Source organism: Hemiscyllium ocellatum, chromosome 25 (genome assembly GCF_020745735.1).
Source record: "Hemiscyllium ocellatum isolate sHemOce1 chromosome 25, sHemOce1.pat.X.cur, whole genome shotgun sequence".
Taxonomy (NCBI): Eukaryota; Metazoa; Chordata; class Chondrichthyes; order Orectolobiformes; family Hemiscylliidae; genus Hemiscyllium; species Hemiscyllium ocellatum.
The window spans coordinates 39,175,097-39,201,949 of NC_083425.1; the positions used below are offsets into that span (position 1 = coordinate 39,175,097).

At 41.0% G+C, this 26,853-nt stretch overlaps 1 protein-coding gene across 1 annotated transcript in view; it reads right to left on the bottom strand.

Moving 5' to 3' along the window:
• Positions 1-26,853, bottom strand: part of LOC132827838 (protoheme IX farnesyltransferase, mitochondrial) — a 150,066-nt gene that overhangs the window by 109,130 nt on the left and 14,083 nt on the right. The window contains exon 2 of the mRNA XM_060844586.1: positions 21,687-21,826. Within this exon, the coding sequence (XP_060700569.1) occupies positions 21,687-21,826 (140 nt within the window). The remainder of the gene's footprint in view (positions 1-21,686; positions 21,827-26,853) is intronic.

The window sequence follows — 26,853 nt, forward strand, 5'->3', positions numbered from 1 at the left end:
AAGTCATCAGCATTTCTGATCGCCACAAAGGTTCTCAAGTCTGCTGAGTATAGAGTCAGAGGGATATGCAGCATGGAAACAGACCATTCGGTCCAACTTGCCCATGTTGACCAGATATCCTAACTTAATCTAGTCCCATTTGCCATCACTTAGCCCACATCCCTTGAAATCCTTCCTTAATAATACACCCATCCAAATATCTTTTAAATATTGCAATTGTACCAGCTTCCACCACTTCCCCTGGCAGCTCTTTCCATACATGTACTACCCTCTGCCCCAGAGTTTCCCTTTAAATTTACCCCCTCTCATCCTTAATCTATGTCCTCTAACTTTGGACTCCTCTACTCTAGGGAAAAGACTATGTCTATTTACCCCATCCACATCCCTCGTGATTTTATAAATCTCTATAAGGTCACCCCTCAGCCTCTGACGCTCCAGGGAAAACAGCCCCAGCCTATTCAGCCTCTCTCTATAACTCAAATTCTCCGACGCTGGTAACATCCTTGTAAATGTTTTCTGAACCTTTTCAAGTTTCACAACATCTTTCCGATAGGAAGGAGACCAGAACTGCACACAATATTTCAAAAGTGGCCTAACTAATGTCCTGTATAGCCGCAACATGACCTCCCTACTCCTATACTCAATGCTCTGACCAATAAAGAAAAGCCTACCAAACCCACCCTCCTCTCCAACCGTGTACATAAATGATTTCAACGAAGGTATAGGTTGCCTTATTAGCAAGTTTGCAGATGACACTAAGATTGATGGAGTAGCACATAGCGATGGGGACTGTCAGAGAACACAGCAGAATATCGATAGATTGGACAGTTGGGCAGAGAAATGGCAGATGCAGTTCAATCCAGACAAATGCGAGGTGATGCATTTTGGAAGACCCAATTCAAGAGTGAACTATTCAGTAAATGGAAAATTCCTGGGGAAAATTGATGTACAGTAAGACCTGGGTGTTCCGGTCCATTGTTCCCTGAAGGTGGCAACACAGGTTAGTAGAGTGGTCAATAGGCATAAGGCATGCTTTCCTTCATTGGACAGGGTATCAAGTACAAGAGTTGGCAGGTCACGTTCCAGTTGTATAAGACTTTGGTTCGGCCACATTTGGAACACTGCATACACTTCTAGTCGCCACATTACCAAAAGGATGTGGATGCTTTGGAGAGGAGCACAGGAGGTTCACCAGGATGTTGCCTGGTATGGAGAGTGTTAGCTATGAGGAGAGGTTGAAGGGGTGCCTGATTGAGACCTACAAAATTATGAGGTGCAGACATGGTGGATACCAAGAAACTTTTTTCCAGAGTGGAGGACTCAATTACTTGGGGTCATGAGTTCACACTGAGAGGGGAAAGGTTTTGGGAAGATATACACTGAAAGTTCTTCACACAGGAGGAGGTGGGTGCCTGGACCGAGTTGCCAGCAGAAGTGGTAGGGGCAGGAAAAATAGCACCATTTAAGATGTATCTAAACAGACACATGAATAGGCAGGGAGCAAAGGGATACAGAAAATAGAAAATAGGCAGCAGGTTTAGATAGAGGATCTGGATTGGTACAGGCTTGGAGGGCTAAAGGGCCTGTTCCTATGCTGTAATGAATGTTCTTTGTTCTATCACCATTACCCTCACCTTCATCTATTTATCACACTGTTAGCCCCCAGCCCCAACCACCCTCCCATTTATATCTCTACTCCTCTATATTATCTCTCAAAAGCCTCACTCCTGACGAAGGGCTTATGCCCAAAAGTCAATTACCCTGCTCCTCGGATGCTGCCTGACCTGCTGTGCTTTTCCAGGACTACACTCTCGACTCTAGTCTTCCTGCACCTCACCTGTGACTATCGATGATACAAAGATCTCAGCAAGGGGCCCAACAATCACTTCCCTAGCTTCCCACAGAGTTCAAGGGTACACCTGATCAAGTCCTGGGGATTTATCCACTTTAAAATCTGATTGAAGATTTGTAGCTCGGGTATCCGTTGTTGTGGTTCTGCTCGCCGAGCTGGAAGTTTTTGCTGCAAACGTTTCGTTCCCTGGCTAGGGAACATCATCACTGCTGTTGGAGCCTCGTGTGAAGCGCTGCTTTGATGTTTCTTCCGGTATTTATATTGGTTTGTTCTTGCCGCTTCCGGGTGTCAGTTTCAGCTGCAGTGATTTGTATGTGGGGTCCAGGTCGATGTGTCTGTTGATGGATGTTCTTGCCGTTTCCGGGTGTTAGTTTCAGCTGTAGTGGTTTGTATATGGTGTCCAGGTCAATGTGTCTGTTGATGGAGTTTGGGGATGAATGCCATGCTTCTAGGAATTCTCTGGCTGGCTTGTCCTATGATAGTGGTGTTTTCCCAGTCAAATTCATGTTGCTGGTTGTCTGAGTGTATGGCTACTACAGATAGCTGGTCGTGTCGTTTTGTACCTAACAAAACGACACGACCAGCTAGCTCTAGTAGCCATACACTCAGACAACCAGCAACATGAATTTGACTGGGAAAACACCACTATCATAGGACAAGCCAGACAGAGAACAGCCAGAGAATTCCTAGAAGCATGGCATTCATCCCCAAACTCCATCAACAGACACATTGACCTGAACACCATATACAAACCACTACAGCTGAAACTAACACCCGGAAACGGCAAGAACATCCATCAACAGACACATCGACCTGGACCCCACATACAAATCACTGCAGCTGAAACTGACACCCGGAAGCGGCAAGAACAAACCAATACAAATACCGGAAGAAACATCAAAGCAGCGCTTCACACGAGGCTCCAACAGCACTGATGATGTTCCCTAGCCAGGGAACGAAACGTTTGCAGCAAAAACTTCCAGCTCGGTGAGCAGAACCACAACATTTATCCACTTTTATGCATTTTAAGATGGACATCTGTAACATGGACATTTTTCAAGATGTCAACATCTATTTCCCCACATTCTATATTTTCCGTGTTCCTTCTCCACAGTAGATACTGGTGAAAAATACTTGGAGTCATAGAGTCATAGAGATGTACAGCATGGAAACAGACCCTTCGGTCCAACCCGTCCATGCCGACCAGATATCCCAACCCAATCTAGTCCCACCTGCTAGCATCTGGCCCATATCCCTCCAAACCCTTCCTATTCATATCCCCATCCAAATGCCTCTTAAATGTTGCAATTGTACCAGCCTCCACCACTTCCTCTGGCAGCTCATTCCATACACGTACCACCTTCTGTGTGAAAAGGTTGCCCCTTAGGTCTCTTTTATATCTTTCCCCTTTCACCCTAAACCTGTGCCCTCTAGTTCTGGACTCCCTGACCCCAGGGAAAAGACTTTGCCTATTTATCCTATCCATGCCCCTCAATTTTGTCAACCTCTGTAAGGTCATCTCTCAGCCTCCGATGCTCTAAGGAAAACAGCCCCAGCCTGATCAGCCTCTCCCTATAGCTCAAATCCTCCAACCCTGGCAACATCCTTGCAAGTCTTTTTTGAACCCTTTCAAGTTTCACAACATAGTTCCGATAGGAAGGAGACCAGAATTGAACTATCTCCTCCCATCTCTTGCAATTCTACACATAGGTTGCCTTGCTGATTTTTGAGGGGCCCTATTCTCTTTGTAATGTATTTATAGAATTCTTTTGGACTCTCCTTAATCCTATTTGCCAAAACTATCTAATGCCCCCTTTTTGCCCTCCTGATTTCCCTCTTAAGTTTACTTCTACTGCCTTTATATTCTAAGGATTCACTCGATCTATCTATCTATACCTGACATCTGCTAAGTATATTTTCGTAACGAAAACCTCAATTTCTCTAGTCATCCAGCTTTCCTTACACCTAGCAGTCTTTCCTTTCATCCTAACGGGAATATACTGTCTCTGGACTCTCATGATCTCATTTCTGAAGGTTTCCCATTTTCTAGCTGTCCCTTTACCTGCAAACGTCTGTCCCCAATCAACTTTTGAAAGTCCTTACTTAATACTGTCAAAATTGGCCTTCTTCCAATTTAGAACTTCAACTTTCAGATCGGTCGATCCTTTTCCATCACTATTCTAAAATTAATAGAATTATGGTCGCTGGCCTCAAACGGACACCTAAGTCACCTGCTCTGCCTTATTTCCCAACAGTAGGTCAAGTTTTGCACCTTACTCTAGCAGGTACATCCACATAATGAATCAGCAAATTTTCCTGTATACACTTAAATTCCTCTCCATCTTAACCCTTAACACTATGGCAGTCCCAGTCTATGTTTGCAAAGTTAAATCCCCGACCATAACCACCCTATTATTCTTACAGACAACTGAGATCTCCTTACAAATTTGTTTCTCAATTTCCTGCTGAATATTGGGTGATCGATAATACAATCCCAATAAGGTGATCATCCCTTTGTTATTTCTCAGTTCCACCCAAATAACTTCCTCGGATGTATTCCCAGGAATAACCGCAATGCTATCCCTTATCAAAAACGCCACTGCCCCTTCTCTATTGAACACCCCTTTCTAACCTTCCAATCGCATTTGTATCCTGAACATTAAGCTGCCAGTCCTGTCCAACTCTGAGCCATGTCTCCATAATTCCTATGATATCCCAGTCCCATGTTCCTAACTATGCCCTGAGTTCATCTCCCTTCCCTGTTAGGTCTCCTGTATCTCCCGCAGTTTAATTTATCAGTCCTACCTTGTTCTCTGCTTTGTTCCTTCCTGCCCTGACTATTTGACTTGTTCCTTCAGATTGATCTCTTTTCTCACAATTTCCTTGGGTCCCACTACCTTCCCACCCCACTTGACTAGTTTTAATCCTCCGAATAGTCGAGCAAATCTCCCTGTCAGTGTATTAGACCCCTTCCAATTCATGCAAACCTTCCCATACAGGTCACTTCTACTCAAGATGAGATTCTAATGATCCAAAAATGTGCACCCTTCTTCCATACACCAGCTCCTCAACTACGCATTCATCTGCTCTATCCTCCTATTCCTACCGTCACTAGTTCATAGCACCAGGAGTAAACCAGATATTACTACTCTCAAGGACCTCCTTTTTAAATTCCTGCCTAACTTTTTATATTCTCCCTTCAGAATCTCATCCTTTTTCCTTCCTATGTCATTAGCTCCAATGTGTACAATGACCTCCTGCTGGTCTCTCTCTCTCCCTTTTGAGAACATTCTGTACCCTCTCTTAAATATCCTTGATCCTGGCACCACAGAGGCAACACACCATTCTGAGTTTTCACTGCTGACCACAGAAACGTTTGTCTATGCCTCTGACTAGAGAGTTCCTTTTCACAATCAATCACTTGGAACCTGATGTACCCCATATTACATTAGAGCCAGACTTGGTAACAGAAACTTGGCCGTTTGTGCTACATTCCAGAGTCCATCACCCTCCACATTTTCCAAAACAGTATACTTGATTGAGATGGGGATAGCCACTGGAGACTTCTGCACCACCTGCCTCCCTGTCGCACCTTTTATGAGTTAAGCCATTTACCTGACTGTATCTGCAGCTTTTCTTCCCTTCCTATAACAGCCATCCATCAGACCTCCTAGTTCCTGTAAAGTCCTTATTGCCTCTAATTGCCACTCTAACCGATCCATGCAATCTGATAGGATTCGCAGCCAAAGACACATCCTGCAGACATAATCATCATAACGTGGAAACTTTCCCTAAACTCCCACATGCAACAGGAAGAGCATAGCACTCTAATAAAGGCCATCCTTGCTCCTTCACAATCTACAGACCCAGAAAATGGCACCGTGTGATTGCTCGAAAAAAAGACTGCTCCAGACTAACTCAATACTTATAGTTTATATTTTAAAAAGTTAATCAAGACACTGATCTCAATGAAACATATAATCAAGAAGGAACCCACTCTACTCACTATTGTAGATTTCCAGTAAGGCTACACTTAAAAACTGTGCACTTATCTGTTCCTGTGCTGTGAACTCTCCACATAAGTTCCTCCAAAGTCAGCTGTGAATTTCACTGTTTGTTAATTTTTCTGAGACACACTCTGATGCCCAGAGATATTTAAACTCAAACAGCAAAGGCAGTAACTGTGCAGATCACTGCTGCGTTAGATAGTAGCGTAGGCTTCTTTCTCTAACATGTGGTCACTGCCTTTGTCTGTCTTCCTCCTTTTTAAAGTGCCGTTCTTTTGATCTTTTTCCCCTAAAGATCCAAAATAATGCAACAGCTGCTCCTGGAATTTGAGGAAATCACCAATATCTAAAATACCTCAAAAAATAAGCAGCTCTAACAGCTACAATTTTTTCCCATCCTCCATCTTGGAAGACTTTCAGGATTTCTAGCATCTGACATTGCGCTTTTGGACACATATATCAGGGAAAGCTTCTGAAATTACTTACTTTTTCACTATACTCAATAACTTCAAGAAATAAATTATTTTTCACACTCTGGTCGAGAACTGTATGATGCACAGAACAGTTTCTTTCTTGTATTGATCACAAATTATTAAATAAATAAGGTATCAAACTCAACAAATGCTTGCTCCTTTCCAACAGGCTATCGAACAGTTCTGAAGTGAAGATGAAGAGACATTTTCTGTTATCTGGAATGTCTAATGACTCGGCTTCAATGGACAGTCAAGGCGTTACACAGAAAATCCAAGTCATAACAAACTGGGAAAAACATTTCCTTGGAGGAAAGTTGTTCTTGGAATGGGATTTACTCAATTTTAATTTGATAATTCAGACATATTAAACCACCATGAAAACTGCAGCACTTTTTGGAGGAATTCATAATGACTATCATGACACTGAATAATCATCAGTTCATTGAAGCCAGATTATTCCCTCAATAATCAAGAGGCATAGGTTAAACTCTTAGAGTTTTCTTCTGCATTTGCACATCTCAGTCAAGAGCAAAGATCTATCAAGTGGAACTAATTTCAATACAATACAGATATAAAATGGGCAAATTTCCTTACAAAACAATGACTATGCTTCAATGCACTTCAACATCAATGTAGCTTTTTGGGGAACCCCAGGGATATGAAAGGTGCTTTGTCCTTGCCACTAATCAGTTTTCTCATAAATCTCGGGCAGACAGCATCCAAGAAGCAGGAAAGTCAACGTTTTGGGTTGAAACCCTTCCGTCTGTACTGGGAAGGGGGAAGGGCCAGAAATAAAAGGGGATGGTAGTGGGCTGGGGTAAGGATAGATGGGCTGGTACAGGTGGATGCAGGTGGGGAGTTATTGTGAATGGTCAGTGGGAAGTGTGGAGTGGCTAGGTGAGTAGAAAGATGGACAGGTTAGGTCAGGTCATGGAAGCGAGGTGGGGGTGGTGGTGCTGGGAGAGAGACTGGACACAGGATAAGGCTGGGGTTGGAGGGATTTTGAAGCTGGAGAAGTAAATATTAAGTCCATTGGGCTTTAGGCCTCCCAGATACCAAAATATTGTTCCTCCAGTTTTTGTTTGGTCCCACTCTGACACTGGAGGAGGCCAAAGATGGACATGCCACAAGGGGAGTGGGAGGGAGAATTAAAATGGATGGCAACCGGAAGGTCAGGCATCAACAGGGAGTTTAATTTAGATAAATGTGAGGTGCTGCATTTTGGAAAGGCAAATCAGGCCAGGACTTATACAATGGTAAGATCCTGGGGAGTGTTGCTAAACAAAGAGACCTTGCAGTGAGGATTCATAGTTCCTTGAAAGTGGAGTCGCAGGTAGATAGGATAGTGAAGAAGGTATTTGGCATGCTTTCCTTTATTAGTCAATGCATTGAGTATAGGAGTTGGGAGATCATGTTATGGCTGTACAAGAGATTGGTTAGGCCACTTCTGGAATATTGCGTGCAATTCTGGTCTCCCTCCTATAGGAAGGATGTTGTGAAGCTTGAAAGGGTTCAGAAAAGACTTACAGAGACGTTACCAGGATTGAAGGGTTTGAGCTAGTTTGAAGGGATTGAAGGGAGAGGCTGAATTGACTGTGGCTATTTACCCTGAAGCATTGAAGGGTGAGGAGTGACCTTATCAAGGTTTATAAAATCATGAAGAGTATGGATAGGGTAAATAGACAAGATTCTTTCCCTGGAGTGGAAGAGTCCAAAACTAGAGGGAACAGGTTCAAGGTGAGAGGGGAAAGACTTAAAAAGGACTGAAGGGATAACTTCATACTGCAGAGATGGTGTGTGCATGAAATGAGCTACCAGAGGAAATAGTGGAGGCTGGTACAATGACAACATTTGAAAGGCATCTGAATAGGAAGGGTTTGGAGGGATATGGGCCAAATGCTGGCAATGGGATTAGATTAATTCAGGATACCTGGTCAGCATGGACAGGTTAGATTGAAGGGTTTCCATGTTGTACAAATTGGACTCCAAGGCTCTAATTTGCTTTCAAGTAAAAGGATTGGTGTTGGGGATAAGGGGAAAGGAGTAGCTTTTCTGCTGCTTGGGCTATATTTTCCCCCCAGTACTTGTTCTGAGCTGTTTTTTCTCCTGCTTGAACAGCAGTACCGTATCATTGCATTCATATTAGCTTGGTCATCAACTGCTTCTCCACTCTGTTTGCCACAGAATTGTCTCTACTGACTCCCACCCAACCTTCCAATTGCTGATTTATAATGAAACAGAGAGATTTGAAAATCTAATGGAAAATGGAGATAAGTTGGTCATTCAAATATCACAGCATTGAGAAAATGAAGCAATGACAGATAAGAAATTACTGATTAGAATGAGAAGAACATTTTTGTCAATGCTCATTGAGAGAAAGAAAAAGAGAGAGAGAGAGAGAGATAGAGACACACACAGAGACGGGCAGACAACTGGCTCACAAAGAGTGTTTTAATGATTGCGTAGTATACAGACCACCTTTTACTTATGAACAGTATGTTAATGTACTGTTAGAGACACATTACATCAATCAGTTGTTAAATTACTCAATCAGAATCGTTAATAAAACTACTTGTATTGATAGCTATGCAAAATTAACTTCCCGATTCTTCACTATTTTCTTGATATGCTGCATGCAAATCTTTGGGTACACATTCAAGTTTCCATTATTGCAGCAAAAAGAAAGCATCCTTTAAACAGCAGTCCCACACAATTTGTCCACTAAGTCAAAGTATTGGTCTTTGTCGAATTTTTCTGAACTGAACTGAAGTCCAGGTCATAAAATGAGTTTTAGTACAATGTTGAGGTATCTATATGTTTAATAAAAAGACAATTAAAGATTCTTCAACCTTCAAAGGGTTTAGGCTTTCTTTCAAATTCAAACTCATCATGTGATCAAAATAGTAATTAAAGATAATTACTTGCATAAAAATAATAGGTTACACAAAGTGGGTGGGATTATTTACTTCAAATGTAAATATAGCCTTGCTGCCCTAAAACATGAGCTTATTAATAATTGTGAAACTGAAAATATGTGCTTAAAGCCACAGGTGAAATACAGAAACTATTACTTTACAATGCATCTTCTAACAATGTACAGGTTAAGGCATGATAGCATCAATTTCATCCTTAAGTTTTGAATAAAACAGCTGCTGCTCAATCATCCTGCTTATCTCAGTTTAGAAAGGAGACAAAATGTAGTCCCCCATTGACTTGATAACTTGCAAGAGGCAAATAGTTGACTTTCAGGTAAAATACTTGTTATATTGCATTGGAAGCCATTGGTGCAGTTTATCAAGAATTCTTAAATTGTGAGCAGGAGAGAGTTCTTTTCAAATTATTTTCAGGGAGGGTATTCATTGGGCTCGGAGCTACAAATCTTCTCACAAACTTTGAACACCTAAGGGTATTCATTCCCTCTCTGTAGCAGGTAACGAGAATGGAACTTCTTTCTCATCTCCAAAGCCCTTGAACATATCATAAATGCCAAACTATCTGCACTTACACTCTTTGCAGCCTATTTCAACAAACAACACCCACTTAAACTATGATCTTGGTCTATTTTGTCCCAGTGAATTGGCTGCAGTTTGGAACAGTTGGCACATCATTTAGTTTGGCGGGGCAGTTGTCAGCTGAATTGGCTCTTACCTATGCAAACCACAAAGAATACAGCTCTGCAATTATTGTGCGATTATAGCTGGAGCTCCTCAAAAACCATCTTTCAGTTTTGCATAACCTAATGCCATATTCAATCCCAACCTTAGAGATGTTTGTGGAGTCATGTGCTATCACGAAGACTGCCTATGCTGTCAATTTCACCCAAGTACATCTGTTCCTAATACATTCCTTCATAACCTTCAGGCACACCTAGCTCAGGACTGTCCTGGCCAGCTTCCCATTTTCCATTAACTTCAGCTCAACGAAAGCTTTCTTTGGTATTATACCTCACATCAAAACCCAGTATCAATATTGGCATTAACACCTGCCGGCTTACCATTTAACATTTTCATTGTTATATATAAAATTGTTTGTGGTCTTGTTCCTTAAAATCTTTGTAACCTTGTCTGTTTGGATAACAATTCATACTATTCCATATATAGAATCATAGAACCCCTACAGTGTGGAAACAGGCCCTTCGGCCCAACAAGTCTACACCGACCCTCGGATGAGTAACTACCCAAACCCTTTCCCCTCTCCTAGATTTACCCCTGACGAATGCACATAATCTACATATCCCTGAACAGTATGGGAAATTTAGCACAATCAATCCGCCTGACCTGCAGATCTTTGGACTATGGAAGGAAACCAGAGCACACGGAGGAAACCCACGCAGGCACGGGAAGAATGTGCAAACTCCACACAGACAGTTGCCCGAGGCTGGAATCAAACCTGGGTCACTGGCACTATGAGGCAACAGTGTTATGTTAGGGCAAGTGACCAGAAGTTTGGTTCAAGAATTTGGTTTTGAAGTGTTTTAAAGAAGGGATGAGACACAGGGATGAAAAACATTAAAGAGCGAATTCCAAAAATTATGCCTTAGGGATCTGAAAGCAAGGCCATAAAATAGTGAAGCAATTAAAATCAAAATGCTAAGAAGCCAGAATTAAATGAGTTTGGATATTTTGAATCTTTGTGGAACTGGTGGAGCTTTCAGATATAGAAGGGGGAAAGCAATGAAGAGCTTTGAAGACAAGGATGAGAACTTTAAAACTGAGGCATTCCATTGGCAGGAGCTAATGCAGGTCAGTCAGCTCATAGATAATGGGTAAATGTGATTGTGTGCGAATTAGAATATGGGTAGCAAAGTTTTGAAAGAGCTTTACTTACATTGAATGGAAGCTGGGAAGCCATGCAGATTTGTATTAAAACATTCAAATTTAGAAGTAACAGAGCAATAATTACTTTTTGTGCATCCTTCATCTTCCAATATGGCAAGCAATTTGAATGAATAACATCCCAGAAGTAGATGAGATCAATGACCAGTCATTTTTTATTGGTACTGGATGAGAGAGGAATGATGGGCAAGACATGGGAAGAACCCCTGCTCCTTTCAGTGCCATGGGATGTTTTCTGTATATTTTGTGCTTGTTTCAATATCTGATCCAAAGCACAGTATCTTTGATACAGTGCTGGAATGTGCTCAACACTTTTCAGAATTGAACTGACAACTGTTTGACTTGCAGACAGGAGAGTTAATTATATCAGGTTGACACTTGAAAATCTAATTGCATGCTTCGAGTTACCAACTTAATTACCCAGCAAAATCTACATGCCTTGTAATGATTAGCATGTTTAACAAACAGATTATCAAAGAAGAGATTACATTTGCAAGTTGGAGAGTGCTACTGAAATTTATAATCACCATGTTGCTATTCAAAAAATAGAAAGGGATTAAAATCAGTGCTTCAAGTTAGATTTCTAATCAGATATCCAAGTTAACATAACATGCTTAACATAACTTTTAAAAAAAAATTTCATGGCTCATTCATCTCAGTTGTCACATTAATTTTTATTGATTTACTTGCACTGGTCACCCAAAATAAACTGCAGCAAAACAGCATGAAACCAATAGATGTTAAATTTACCATCAGTAATTAGTTAGGATTTAAAACAAGAACAGCCCAACAATAGCAATAATCATTTATGAATGAAATATGTTATTTGAATGTTCTATAAATTATCTGGTGCTGTACTCAATTATAACATGAAACATTTAGAATGCAAGTAGGTAACTACAATAAGTTTCATTTCTCTATTTAAAATACTAGTTATTTCAAAAAAGTACAATGTAACTTACATCATTTAAGCTCAGAGTGGGAGATCTAGTGCACAACTCAGCTATTAAACAATAACACCCATTTGATGCCAAACATTCCACATAATAAATCCTCCTGGAATGTGCCAAAAGAGAAAATAGGAAGGGGCACTGCTGCTGTTGCTACAGGCACAAATGTTTAGCACACTAACAGCTTGCACTGCAGTAACATGAGCCTGGAATAGAAACTCTGTTAGGATTTGTGAGACAAAGAAGTACAGCCAATTGCTGCAAAAGAGAAGGGATGAAACAGGAAGACGGGATGTATGGCAATGAAAAGAGCAACAGTCAGAAGCAGAGAACACAAAAAAGGAAGAGGGAATTCAGAAGTGCATCTTCAACAGTATCTTCCAAACCTATGACCTCTACCACCTCACAGTACATGGGCAAAAGAAGCAAGAGAACAGAAACACCTGAAAATTCCTGTCCAAGGCATATTCAATCCCCAGTTGTAACTTCACTATCACTGAGTCAAAATTCTGAAACTCCTTTCCCAACACATTGACTGCAGGTGATCAAGGAGGTGGGCCCTAACCACCTCCTCAAACACAATTAGAATGGGCAGCAAATGCTGACATAACCAGCATACCAACCTGTGGTGAAATAACAATGAAAAATCAATGCTGAAATATCATTGATGAACTAGGTTTCAAAATTCTTTGTTTGGTATCCTAGCTGTAGCAACAGGACAAATTTTGGCAAACCCAATTATATATTCAATTGACAGAGTCCAAGCAGTCCACAATTGAGAGTTACAATTATTCTGCTACCTGCATTTGTCTCTGGTCTTCTGCTGTGATTTTGAACTGTGGAGTACAACTACTACTGCAGTTTCATAGTGATGTAGCATGGAGTAAAAACACATACAGTACTTCAAGCTGAATGAACCTGTTTCTTCCAGGTTTTAATGGAAAAAGCTTTAAGTGCAATAGTTTTTTCAAAGATTACCACTCCCCATAACAGTGCAAGGTTATACAGTTGTTAAAATAAACCATCTTAAAAATGTACCTCCTCCAATACCAAGTTTCACATTCCAATTTCAGTTTCTCTCATCAACCAGTAACTTTACACTTCAGGTGCTGTCTTAAACTGTACGATGTAGGAGCAGAAGTACACCCTTTGACGCAGAATCTGTCCCACCATTCAATGAGCTCACAGCTGAATGGATAATGCTCAAACCCACCTTCTGGCCTTTTCCTGGTAATCATTGATCCCTTACTGATTAAAGATATGTCTATTTCAGCCTTGAATATACTTAAGAGTTGAGTCCATTATTTTTCTTATTTCTCATTTTTGGTTTGGAACTGACAGTTACAATTGAGAACTGAACTTTAACTGCAGCTTGTTTCCATAGAAAGAGGAGAGAACAAGACTGACGTTTGCTGTCGAAAACTGGCCTGGAACGATAATGCAGGTCAATTACTGCGAAGGACACTACAGTTAAACCAGCACCAAGACCAATTTTTAAAAATTCATTCACAGGATGAGGGCGTCGCTGGCCAAGGCAATATTTATTGTCCATCCTTAATTGCCTAGAGGGCAGTTAAAAGTCAACGACATTGCTGTAGGTTTGGAGTCAGATGAAGGCCAGACTGGGCGAGGATGGTAGATTCCTTCCTTGAAGGACATTAGCGAACCAGATGGGTTTTTCCATCAATCAACAATGGATTCATGCTCATCATTAGACTCTTGCATCCAGGTTTTAATGAGTTCAAATTATACCCTCTGGCATGGCGGAATTTGAACCCAGGTCCTCAGAACATTACCTGGGTCTTTGCACGAAATGTCTGGCGATAGTACCATGAGGCCATTGCCTCCCCAGTGCTCAGGAACTGGCAGCTGGTCGGATGCTGAATTGGCTAATCAAGGGAGTACTTGTACTGACCAGCCAACCACACACAATAGTTATCCCACAAGATACTGGATCAAGATGGTGGGACAGTAGGAGACTCCATTTGGAGCTCCACTTGATCTTTTTCTTTCATTTTCCTTTTTTTCCTACTCTCTCTATTTCTTCTCCCCCCTCAGCATTGGAGTTGAACACTTGCACAGCGGCAGGTCCTGGCAGCAAGTATCCAGGGCTGCGAGCCCTGGAACACAATGAGCAGTGAGCATCGGTGGGACGTGGGCTATGAGCCCCGGAACACCAAGCCTTGGAGCAGCATGTGGTCTTCAAGCTCCAAAGCAGCCCTGGAGCAGTACGTGGGGAAGCATCCTCGGAGGATGGCGCAGGCAGCAAGTATGGGGCAGAGACCAGCGCAGGGAGGCAGTCCTGGCACTTACCTTGGAGCAGCTGACTGCCAGTATGGAGTGATATGGAGCTTGGAGTGGAGTGGAAACAGCTCTCAGACTGGGGTCTGACAGGAGGTCAGACTACGTGCGGAGGCCCTGCACTGAGCTGCTACATTGCTTTTGCCCGAAATGTTGACTCTCCTGCTCCTTGGATGCTGCCTGACCTGCTGTACTTTTCCAGCACCACACTGTTGACGCTAATCTCCAGTCCTCACTTTCGCCTATTTGATTTTAACCTCACTGCAAAGCCTCTTCAAGGGATGTCTAACTTGAAGAAGTTCTCCTCCTCTCTCTAAAAGGATATGTGAGTCACTCTCTCACTGCGCTCCCCAGGTTGTCTCCTCAAAAAAGAAATTAATGGGTGAATTGACTCAGACTGGGTTTTTGGGCAGGCGTAGCGCTCCTTTACAGGACTAGGTTGTTTTTGGGTAGTCAAGAGAGTGGAGTTGGAAAAGCACTGCAGGTCAGACAGCATCCAAGGAGCAGGAGAATCAATATTTTGGGACAACCCTCCATCAGGAATAAGGTTTGTGAGCCGAGGGAATAGAGAGGTAAATGAGATGGGGTGGGGCTGGGGGGTGGGGGGGGGGGAAGGTAACTGAGAGTGTGATAGGTAGATAGAGGTTTGGGTAATGGTGATAGGTTGGAGAGGAGGGTGGAGTGGATAGGTGGGAAGGAAGATGGACAGGTAGGACAGGTCACGAGGTCGGTGCTGAGTTGGAAGGTTGGAACTGGGATAAGGTGAGGGGAGGGGAAATGAGGAAACGAGGGAAGTCCATATCGATGCTATGTGGTTGGAGGGTCCCGAGGCGGAAGATGAGGCGCTCTCCCTCCAGGCATCGGATGGTTAGGGTGTGGCGATGTAGAAGGCCCAGGACCCACATGTCCATAAAACCATAAGACATAGGAGTGGAAGGCAGGCCATTCAGTCCATCGAGCCCACTCTGCCATTCAATCATGGCTGATGGGCATTTCAACTCCATTTACCAGCATTCTCCCCGTAGCCCTTAATTCCTCGTGACATCAAGAATCTATCAATCTCTGCCTTGAAGACATTTAGCATCCCCGCCTCCACTGCACTCTGCGGCAATGAATTCCACAGGCCCACCATTCTCTGGCTGAAGAAATGTCTCCGCATTTCTGTTCTGAATTTTACTCCCTCTAATTCTAAGGCTGTGTCCACCGGTCCTAGTCTCCTCGCCTAACGGAAACAATTTCCTAGTGTCCACCCTTTCCAAGTCATGTGTAATGTTGCAAGTTTCTATTAAGTCTCCCCTTAATCTTCTAAAGTTCAATGAATACAATCCCAGGATCCTCAGCCGTTCCTTGTATGTTAGACCAACCATTCCAGGGATCATCCGTGTGAATCTCCGCTGGACACGCTCCAGTGCCAGTATGTCCTTCCTGAGGTGTGGGGACCAAAACTGGACACAGTACTCCAAATGGGGCCTAACCAGAGCTTTATAAAGTCTCAGTAGCACAACTGTGCTTTTATATTCCAACCCTCTTGAGATAAATGACAACATTGCATTCGCTTTCATAATCACGGACTCAACCTGCATGTTTACCTTTAGAGAATCCTCGACTAGCACTACCAGATCCCTTTGTACTTTGGCTTTACGAATTTTCTCACTGTTTAGAAAGTAGTCCATGCTTGTATTCTTTTTTCCAAAGTGCAAGATCTCGCATTTGCTCACGTTGAATTCCATCAGCCATTTCCTGGACCACTCTCCCAAACTGTCTAGATCCTTCTGCAGCCTCCCCACTTCCTCAGTACTACCTGCCTGTCCACCTAACTTCGTATCATCAGCAAACTTCACTAGAATGCCCCCAGTCCCTTCATCCAGATCATTAATATATAATGTGAACAGCTGCGGTCCCAATACTGAACCCTGCGGGACACCGCTTGTCACCAGCTGCCATTCCGAAAAAGAACCTTTTATCCCAACTCTCTGCCTTCTGTGAGACAGCCAATCCTCAATCCATACCAGTAGTTCACCTCGAACACCATGGGCCCTCACCTTGCTCAGCAGCCTCCCATGTGGCACCTTATCAAAGGCCTTTTGGAAGTCTGTATAGACCACATGCACTGGATTTCCCTGGTCTAACCTACTTGTCACCTCTTCAAAGAATTCCAACAGGTTTATCAGAAACGACCTCCCCTTACTAAATCCATGTTGACTTGTTCTAATCAGACTCTGCTCTTCCAAGAATTTAGAAACCTCATCCTTAATGATGGATTCTCGAATTTTACCAACAACCGAGGTTAGATTAATTGGCCTATAATTTTCCATCTTTTGTCTTGATCTTTTCTTGAACAAGGAGGTTACAACAGCGATCTTCCAATCATCCGGGACTTTCCCTGACTCCAGTGACTTTTGAAAGATCTCAACCAATGCCTCCGCTATTTCCTCAGCCACCTCTCTCAGAACTCTAGGGTATATCCCATCAGGGTCAGAAGATTTATTAATTTTAAGACCTTTTAGCTTTTCTAGCACTTTCTCTTTTATAATGGTAACCATACACAACTCAGCCCCCTGACTCCCTTTAATTGTTGGGATATTACTCATGTCTTCCACTGTGAAGACTGACGCAAAGTACTTGTTAAGTTCTCCTGCTATTTCCTTATCTCCCATCACTAGGCTTCCAGCATCAGTTTGAAGTGGCCCAACGTCTACTTTTGCCTGTCGTTTGTTTCTTATGTATTGAAAGAAACTTTGACTATAATTTCTAATATTACTGGCTAGCCTACCTTCATATTTGATCCTCTCCTTCCTTATTTCTCTCTTTGTTATCCTCTGTTTGTTTTTGTAGCCTTCCCAATCTTCTGATTTCCCACTGCTCTTGGCCACTTTATAGGATCTCTCTTTTTCTTTAATACATTTCCTGACTTCCTTTGTCAGCCTTGGCTGTCTAATCCCTCCCCGGATAATCTTTCTTTTCTTGGGGATGAACCTCTGTACAGTGTCCTCAATTATACCCACAAACTCCTGCCATTTTTGCTCTACTGTCTTCCCCGCTAGGCTCTGCTTCCAGTCTATTTTTGTCAATTCCTCTCTCATGCCCTCATAATTACCTTTATTTAACTGTAACACCATTACATCCGATTTTGCCCTCTCTCTTTTAAACTGCAGACTGAACTCTACCATATTATGATTGCTGCTTCCTGAGGGTTCCCTTACTTTAAGATCTTTTATAAAGTCTGGTTCATTACAAAGCACTAGGTCCAGAATAGCCTGCTCCTTTGTGGAGAATAGCCTGCTCCCATGTCCTCGGTGGAGTGGGAGGGGAGTTGAAATGTTTGGCCACGGGACGGTGGAGTTGGTCAGTGCAGGTGTCCTGCACCACCTTCCCACCTATCTGCTTCACACTCCTCTCCGATCTATCACCGTTTCCCCCACCTCCATCTATCTATCCCACTCTCTGCTACCTTCCCCTCAGCCCCAGCTCCTCCCATTTATCTCTCTATCCCCTCGGCTCACAAGCCTCATTCCTGATGAAGGGATCTTGCCAAAATGTCAATTCTCCTGCTTTTCGGATGCTGCCTGACCTGCTGTGCTTTTCCAGCATCGACTCTTGACTCTGATCTCCAGCATCTGTGGTCCTCACATTCTCCCTTTTTTTGGTGGTGCGCTAATTATTGTCCAGTTATTGACTTATTGAAGATTTGGAGAAAAGGGGCCCAGTGTATAAGAAATAAGGAAAAGATCCCAGAGGTTTGTGGAAGCTGTTTACATTGACTGATGACTTCAGAATCCAAGCAAGATACATTTTTACATGCCTGTAATAGAACTCAATGGATTTAATGAAAGTTTGGTATTCATCATTGAAATGATTGCTGAACTAGCAACTTATGATTATTTTTTAATTGTTTTTTTTTAATTCATCCCTTAACTGTGTCTATCTGTTTGTAAGTAGGAACTGTGATCAAAGAAAATTGGGCTGAGATCATAGATATTAATTAAGACAGCCTTGTAGTTCATTTCTGTTCTGCTAAAGTTACATTAGTAATAATGTGTCAATTTTTTTCAAGTATAAACTTGGTGTCCAAAATTAGTTATTTGTAAAGTCTGATTAGAAGCAACTGAGTTATTTTGAGAGTCACCAAATGCTTTACTTTCACTGGTTTGTGAATCTAGTTCAATTTGGTCTGGCTTGCTATCCATGCCACAAAATTAGTGACTTTAGCCTCTGCGGTAAAAATCCCACAGAATCACTACCACCAAAAATAAACTCCTCAGTTGGGTTTTAATGCCAACCCCTTAATCTGAGATTGCATCTACTGATCCTGGACTTTTCCATCCACTCTACTTCAACCCTGTCAAGCCCTCTAAGAATCTTACGTTTCAGTAAGATCTCCTTTTAGTCTTTTAAACTCCAACAAGGTACAACCTACTCAATTTTCCCTCAGCTGAAACCTCCTTCATACCTAGGATTAGCCTACTGAACCTTCTCTGGAGTGCCTTCAATATCAGAGTATCTTTGCTCAGGTAAGAGAACCAAAAAGGTTCACAGTATTCCAGGTGTGGTCTAACCAGTGCCTTCTGTAGTTTTGGCAAGATGTCACTATTTTGAAACGCCACTTCCTTTGAAATAAAACCCAACATTTGCCTTCCTTATTACCAGAAATTGCGTGTTAGCTTTTGTGATTCATGCATAAGGACGACCCTCCCCCCCTCCCAAATCTACTGTGCTGTAGCTTGCAGCAGTTTTTCTCCCTGTAAAGAATAATCAGCTCCTCCATTCTCCCCGTCAAAGTGCTGAACTTCACAGTTTTCTGCATTATATTCCATCTGCCATGTTTCTGCTCACTTAATCTACATCCATTAGTACTATCTTTGAGTCATTCTCACTGCTTGACACACTATTCTGTGTCACCTGCAAGCCTGACTACAGCATATTCACTTGCATCATTCAAGTCATTTACACGTGTTTGAAATAATTGCCGTACTAGTCCCTGTGGCGCACCTCTAGTTTCCTGCCGTCTTGGACATGGCCACCTTATCTCAACTATATATTCTATTATTTGCAAATCCTTTATCCATGCTGATATATAACCTCATCAGCATAGGTTCTGATTTTATTAAATAGCCTAACATGCAGTACCTTATCAAACACCTGTTGGAAATTCAAATAGGTCACATCTACAGATTCCCCTTTATCTATCCGCAAACAAATACAACACATTTAGCAGACATGATACATCCCTCATGTTGACTATGCTTTATTATATTACGCATTTCTAAATGCTCTATGACATCCTTTGTTACAGATTCTAATAGTTTCCCAATGACAGATATTAAGCTGTTTCCTTTTATCAAATTTACTTTCTGACTAAGGCTGTTATATTGTCAATTTCTTAATCTTTGGGAACTTTTCCAGAATCTATGGATTCTTGGAAGACTACTACAAGTGCATACAAAATCGTAGTTGCTACTTTCTTTAATATCGTAGGATGCAACCATCAGATCCAGGAGACACAATAGTCTATAACTTCATTTGTTTTTCCAGGACTGCTTCTCTCGTAATGGGTATTGCATTTATTTTCACTCCCTCTTTTTCTCTTGGATTATTTTGTATTTTTGAAATGGCATTAGTATCTTGTACAATATAAAAACTGACGCAAAATATTTATTCACATGGAATTTCCTGGCTCCCGCATTATTATTTCTCGAGCTGCATTTTCTAAAGAACCTATATTCATATTAATCTCTCTCTTCACTTCATTATATGCAAAGAAGCTCTTGCTGTTCATTTAGATGGAACCTGCGACATTTCCCTCAAAGTTTATTTTTTCCCCTCTTTTCTGGCCAACTTTTGTTGGTTTCTAAAACTTTGCAAATCCTCTGTCTTCCCACTAAACTTTGCTATATTGTAAAGTTTTTCTTTCAATTGATGCTTTCTTTAACTTCCATGGTTCACCCTTCCTGGAATCCTGCTTCCTCACTCAGATATAATTGTTTGTGAGACACGCTCTATTTTCTTGAAAGTCTGTCATTATTCCTCAACTGCCTTTTCTGCTAAACCCTCTTCCCAGTCAACTCCAGCTAATTCTGCCTTTTTTGGTACTGTAAAATATTTAGTAATTGGTCAGACAACATCATTTATACCATTCTTTTGTAATTATCATTATGTCTTCTAGATTTGCCCTGCCTTGGTTTCTGTCACAAATTTTCTGTTACAGTTTTAAGACATTGAACTATCTCCAGAGTGCTTGGAAACATATAGCAGAATAAAAATCAGTTGCTAATGAATGTGAGCAGCTCTGGATAACCAGATAATTTCCTTTGTCAAGTCTGGAGCTTTGGAAAATTGGTGACAATTAATGTTTAGAAGAATCCATTTTATTGGTACAAGAACCGTAACAGTTTGTGTTTCAGTGACATATGGGAAAGGGGAGAAAATAGGAATCAAGTGACCAAGAGTTGAACTAGCAGATAAGAAGTTTCTGAAAATGTGTTCATTAATGGAAGCAAGTGCATATCTTTATTTGTATGTACTAAACTTATGAACACAAATGTGAGGAACTAATCCAAAGAGAAACAACAAGTGTCAAACACGTTATCTTGATCCAGACGACCAACAAGAGAATTCACTGTATACAAACCCTTGTTTACAAACAGAAGATACCCAATTTGAAATCAGGAAACATGAAAGGAAAAAGGAAATTTTACAAACCTAATTACATTATTTTTGCTATCTGGTCTTTGCAAAGAAACCTTCCAACAAAGAAAATAGAAAACAAAGTACTTTATAATTACTTAATGAGGGAACCATCTATTGTGACCTGACTGATTTCTTTTTTATTGTTAAAGAAATGCAGATTTTTCTGGGAGACCACATCAATTTCAAGTTGAAAATAACATTTTAATTATTCAACACAAAAGTACATGTGAACTTTCCACACAGAGTATGGTTATCCCCTGAACGTTGTTGTCTGTAGTCAGAATATCTGCATGTCCTCATGCTCTGTCACGGTACTTGCTCTTTTTGATACAGGAAAATATTTATCGATTGGTCAAGCAACAATATTTATGCCATTCAGTACAAAAGGAAACCAACAACAACCACATTTAAAAGTTATGAAGCTTTTTGGAAAGGGAGTAAACATTAGAACTGTCCATACACCCCATTTGCTTTACCCCCATCATATCTACTCAACATTTTACTTATATTTTGTTCAAGAAACATATCCATGTTTTCCAAAAATATAAGAACCATCGAACACTCAAAGTGCATTTACTAACCTGGCATTTAGGAATTGTAAAATTCTGAAATGAGAGCCATTCATGATTGCCTGATCTGCAATGACGGACAATAACCTTTGGAAATTGCTTTATGATTGTTACTTTTTGAAGCGTTTCGAAAACACACACTCCCAAGCGACCTGAGACAGAAGAAAACAAACTGTAAGCACCTCAGGGAATAAAGCTTTAATAAGAGTTAAAATATGCAATACTGTTAGAACATAGAACGTTCTAGCACAATCCAGGCCCTTTGGCCCTCCATATTGCGCCGACCTGTGAAATTAATCTGATACCCATCTAACCTACACCGATCCATTATTATCCATATATATGTCCATTTAAATATCCTTAATGTCAGCGAGTCTATTACTGTTGCAGGCATGTAGGCTGTTCCACACCCCTACTACTCTGAGTAAAGAAACTACCCCGGTATCTGTCTTAAATCTATCACCCTCAATTTAAAGCTATGCCCCCTCATGTTAGTCTTCACCATCCAAGGAAAAAGGATCTCACTTTCCACCCTATCTATCCCTCTGATTATCTTATACATCTCAATTAAGTCACCTCTCAACCCTTTCTCTCCAATGAAAACAGCCTCAGTTCCCTCAGCCTTTCCTTGTAAGACCTTTCTTGCATACCAGGCAACATCCTAGTAAATCTCCTCTAAACACTTTCCAAAGCTACCACATCCTTCCTATCATGCAGTGACCAGAATTGTATGCAACACTCCAGCGACCTTACCGGTGTCTTGTACAATTGAAACATGATCTTGTGGCTCCAAAACTCAAACCCCCTACCAATGAACACCACACGCCTTCTTAAAAATCCTATCAACCTTGGTGGCAACATTCAGGGATTTATGCGCCTGGACACCAAGATCTCTCTGTTCATCTACACTGCCAAAACTTTTACGATTAGCCCAGTACTCCTAATTCCTGTTACTTCTTGCAAAGTGAACTGCCTCACATTTCTCTGCATTAAACATCATTTGCCCAGCTCTGCATCTTATCTATGTCCCTCTGTAATCTGCAACATCCTCTGTCACTATCCACAACTCTGCCTACCTTCGTGCCAACTGCAAAATTTATTAACCCATCCTTCTATGCCCTCATCCAGGTCATTTATAAAGATGAAAAACAGCAGTGGCCCCAAACCAGATCCTTGCAGCACACCACTGACAACTGAGCTCCAGGATGAAAATTTTCCATCAATCACCACCCTCTGTCTTCTTTCTGCTAGCCAATTTCTGATCCAAACCGCTAAATCATCTTCAGTCCCGGAACTCTGTATTTTGTTCAAGAGTCTACTGTGTGGAACCTCATCAAACGCCTTACTGAAGTCCATATACATCACATCAACCACCTTACTTTCATCTACCAGTTTTGTCACCTTCTCGCAGAACTCAATAAGGTTAGTGAGGCACATCCTACCCTTCACAAATCCTATCTCTTATAACCTTTTCCAACATCTTACCCACAACTGAAGTCAGGCTCACTAGCCTATAATTACCAGCGTTGTCCCAACTCCCCTTCTTAAACAAGGAAACAACATTTGCTATCCTCCAGTCTTCTGGCACTAGTCCTGTTGACAATGATAACATAAAAATCCATCCTGGCTTCCCACAGAATCAGAGGATAAATCCTACCCAGCCCAGGGATCTTACCTATTTTCAGACCTTCCAAAATTGCTAAAATCTCCTCTTTGTCAAACTCAATCCCATCTAAGCTTGTAGCCTCTAACTCCGAATTTTCGCTAACATTGCCCTTTTCCAATGTGAATATTGACGCAAAGTATTCATTAATCACTTCCCCATGTCCTCAGATTCCACACACAACTTTCCACTACTATCTTTGATTGGCCTAATCTTACTCTAGTCATTCTTTTATTCCCGATATACCTATAGAAGGCCTCAGGGGTTTCCTTGATCCTATCTAGCAACAACTTCTCATGTCCTCTCCGGGGCTCTTCTTAGCCCTCTCCTTAAATCTTTTCTGGCTAACTTATAATTCTCAAGCACCCTAACTGAACCTTTACCCCTCGTCCTCACATTAGCCTCCTTCTTCCTCTTGACAAAAGCTTCAACTTCTTTCGTAAACCATGGTCTCTCCCTCTCGACAACCAATGCCCTGCCTGATAGGTATATACTCATCAAGGACCCACAGTAGCTGTTCATTGAATAAGCTCCACATTTCAAGAACGTCCATCCCCTGCAGTTTCCTTCCCCATCTTATGCATCCTAAAACTTGCCTAATCGCATCATAAATGCTGTTCCCCGAGTTATACCTCTTTCCCTGCATATATACCTATCCCTGCTCATTGTTATTGTAAACGTAACTGAAATATGGTCACTCACTATTGCCAAAATGCTCACCTACCTCCAAATCTAAAACTTGGCCGGGTTCATTCCCCAGCACCAAATCCAATATGGCATCGCCCCTTGTTGGCCTGTCTACATTCTGTGTCAGAAAACCCTCCTGCACACTTCGAACAAAAACTGACCCACAAGAATCTACACTTGAGAATATGGAATAAACTCAGTATTGAAATGCATTGTTTCCACCATTTAATATTTTAATGTCACTGTTTTCTTTAGTTACATACACAATAAATATGTCAGAAAATGCAGATAGTTTGGGACATATATCAGTTACTTTTCCATTCGATTATGTGTAGTTCTACTGCAATGGATTCCATTATGTAGAATCCACACAGCCAGGAATTATTCCAATGTTAATATGATGGATCTCTCAATGCAAACAGTTAAGAGTGTTTGATAGAAAGGTTTTCCTAGCTTGGAAAACCAACATGTGGGCAGAAACATCTCAGTTCCTTGTTCACATGTCTATACTAGTCTGGGCCTGCTATGTGATAACTAATAGGTAGTTTTCAAAGTCAAGAAGCTTTCTAAATAATTGTAGTAATTTTAAGAGTACCATAATTTAGAACTACTTTTACTTCAGAATCCCAATTAATCTTAGTCAATTTTATACATTAAACAAACAGCCTTAGGGCAATGTATTTATTGTTCATAACAGTTACACAGTAAGGTACACCCAGCAAATCATATGTTGAATGCACATGTGCTCTGGTGTAATAAATCACTTTGTTGGAATATAATTTCTGAACTGATGTGATGTATTAAAATAACATTTTAATATGAAACATTATGCCATCTTTCTGGGGTGATTTAGTTTAACACTGATATTATCATTTGTCACTTGTGTCATTACATGCAACAAATCCTAAGTCATTCAAAACTCTGAAGGACTTAGCTGTTGGATAAACACCAATAAACAATTCAGGCCAACTATTAATAACTTGAAATTTGTTGCTAAATAATTAAATACAGCAGTCTGGCCTACAAATATTAAGATATCACCAGGAATGTCAAAATACTTTTCCACTAACAAAAATGCAGTTTCTCTTTAATTACGACTCTTAAGAATCCACAATATAGTATACTGACTATCGTGACCACCTTTGACCTGGAAGAATTACGGTAAAGAAAGCTTAAAATGTTTGTGTAGTCTGTAAATGTTTTTCAAATTATCTGAAAAACACAAGAATCTACATCAAGTGTACACAGATAAGTTGTCACTTCCTTGCATTGTAAAAAAACACCAATCCATGTGACCCACTGACACTTGACTTGGAAGCAGAGCCAAGAGAAAGCTAGTTAGGATACAAAAGCTGAGAGGTTGGCAGACATAAAGACAAATTGGAGGCAGGAGGTGACCTGTACACAATTGTAGGAGCCCAGTAGGCATTTTTCAAGTGGGCTGACCCACCGTAAAAGCCAGAAACACAATGGATATGCTAAACAACTGGGAGTTTAAACAGTAGACCATAAACCAAGGTTCTTTGTTGACTGATTGACAAGAAATTATGAAGGACTACACTATCACAAGTATTATGATGAGAGTGCAAGATGCTTGTAAAAGAGACTGTTTTGCTGATAAAATTTGTATCTGTGAAATGTGCAGATCAAAGAAACTTGTTGATTCATGTTTAATTGACATTGGATCTGATTCACACTAAAGTGAAAATGATAAAATGTACAGCACAGAAGATCTTTAAAATGCTACGCTGCACTTCAAAATCCCTTGAAAATGGAATGAAACCACAAGTGCAATGAATGACAAGTGCTGAAAAATTGAAAAATCTAAGTCACTACAAAAAATGTGATCATAAATAATGTGATCTTCTTGTAGCTTCTCATTACTTCAACACAGTTTTCAGAGACACAAACCATTTAATTTTGACATGACTTCGGCAATTGGCTGAGTTAGATCATGCATTGGGATTTGTTGCAACCATTCAAGCTGATCACCTCAATTTAAAATGAAACCATAAACTCATAATATTCATTCACCTCTCTCTAATGCAGGACAACTTAACTACAAAATAGAATTTTCTTTGCAAATGTTGTCTTATTCTTGTGTTACATCAATAAAGGAAAATATAATTGGCATGAAGGCAGGCAGACATCCTGGAAAATAATGATAAAATCTTTTCTTTTTTTTATAGGTACAACATTGTTTAACATTCCTGAATATATTTTCATGAGTTCATTGGTTGCAAATATTGCTGGCAATGTCAACATCGGTTGCCCATGACAAGTAGCCTTCAAAATGATGTTGGTGAGCTTTCTCTTTGATTTACTGCCAACATGTGGTACAGGAAGGAGTTCCCATATTTTCTCCAAGTAAAAATAGAGAAATGGTGATATAGCTCGTGAACTGAGGGGAATTTGCAGGTGATGGCACCTCCAGTGTTGTGTTGCTGTACCTCTAGCTGAGGATAGTTGTGAATACTTAAGTCTTTTTCATTCACCAGGTGGATCCCTGATCATTCAAAATGGGCATATTTGCAGAGCATTCTCCTCCTCTTATTAATTGTTTAATTGCTATCATCTGTCATGACTGGATGTAGCAAGATTCAGAACATTTGAAATAATCTACTGAATGCGTTGTACCAGAACCTTATTTTTAGGTATCCCTAGTGTTGTTGTTGGTGTGCTCATTGAACATTCCTCATTGAACCAGGGTTGATTCTCGGGTTTCAAGGTAAGTTGAGGGATGTGCTGATATCACAGATTGGGTGCCAATACAACTATTTCGCTGCTGCATATAGCTCACTGACTCATGGACACCCAGTTTGAAGCTGT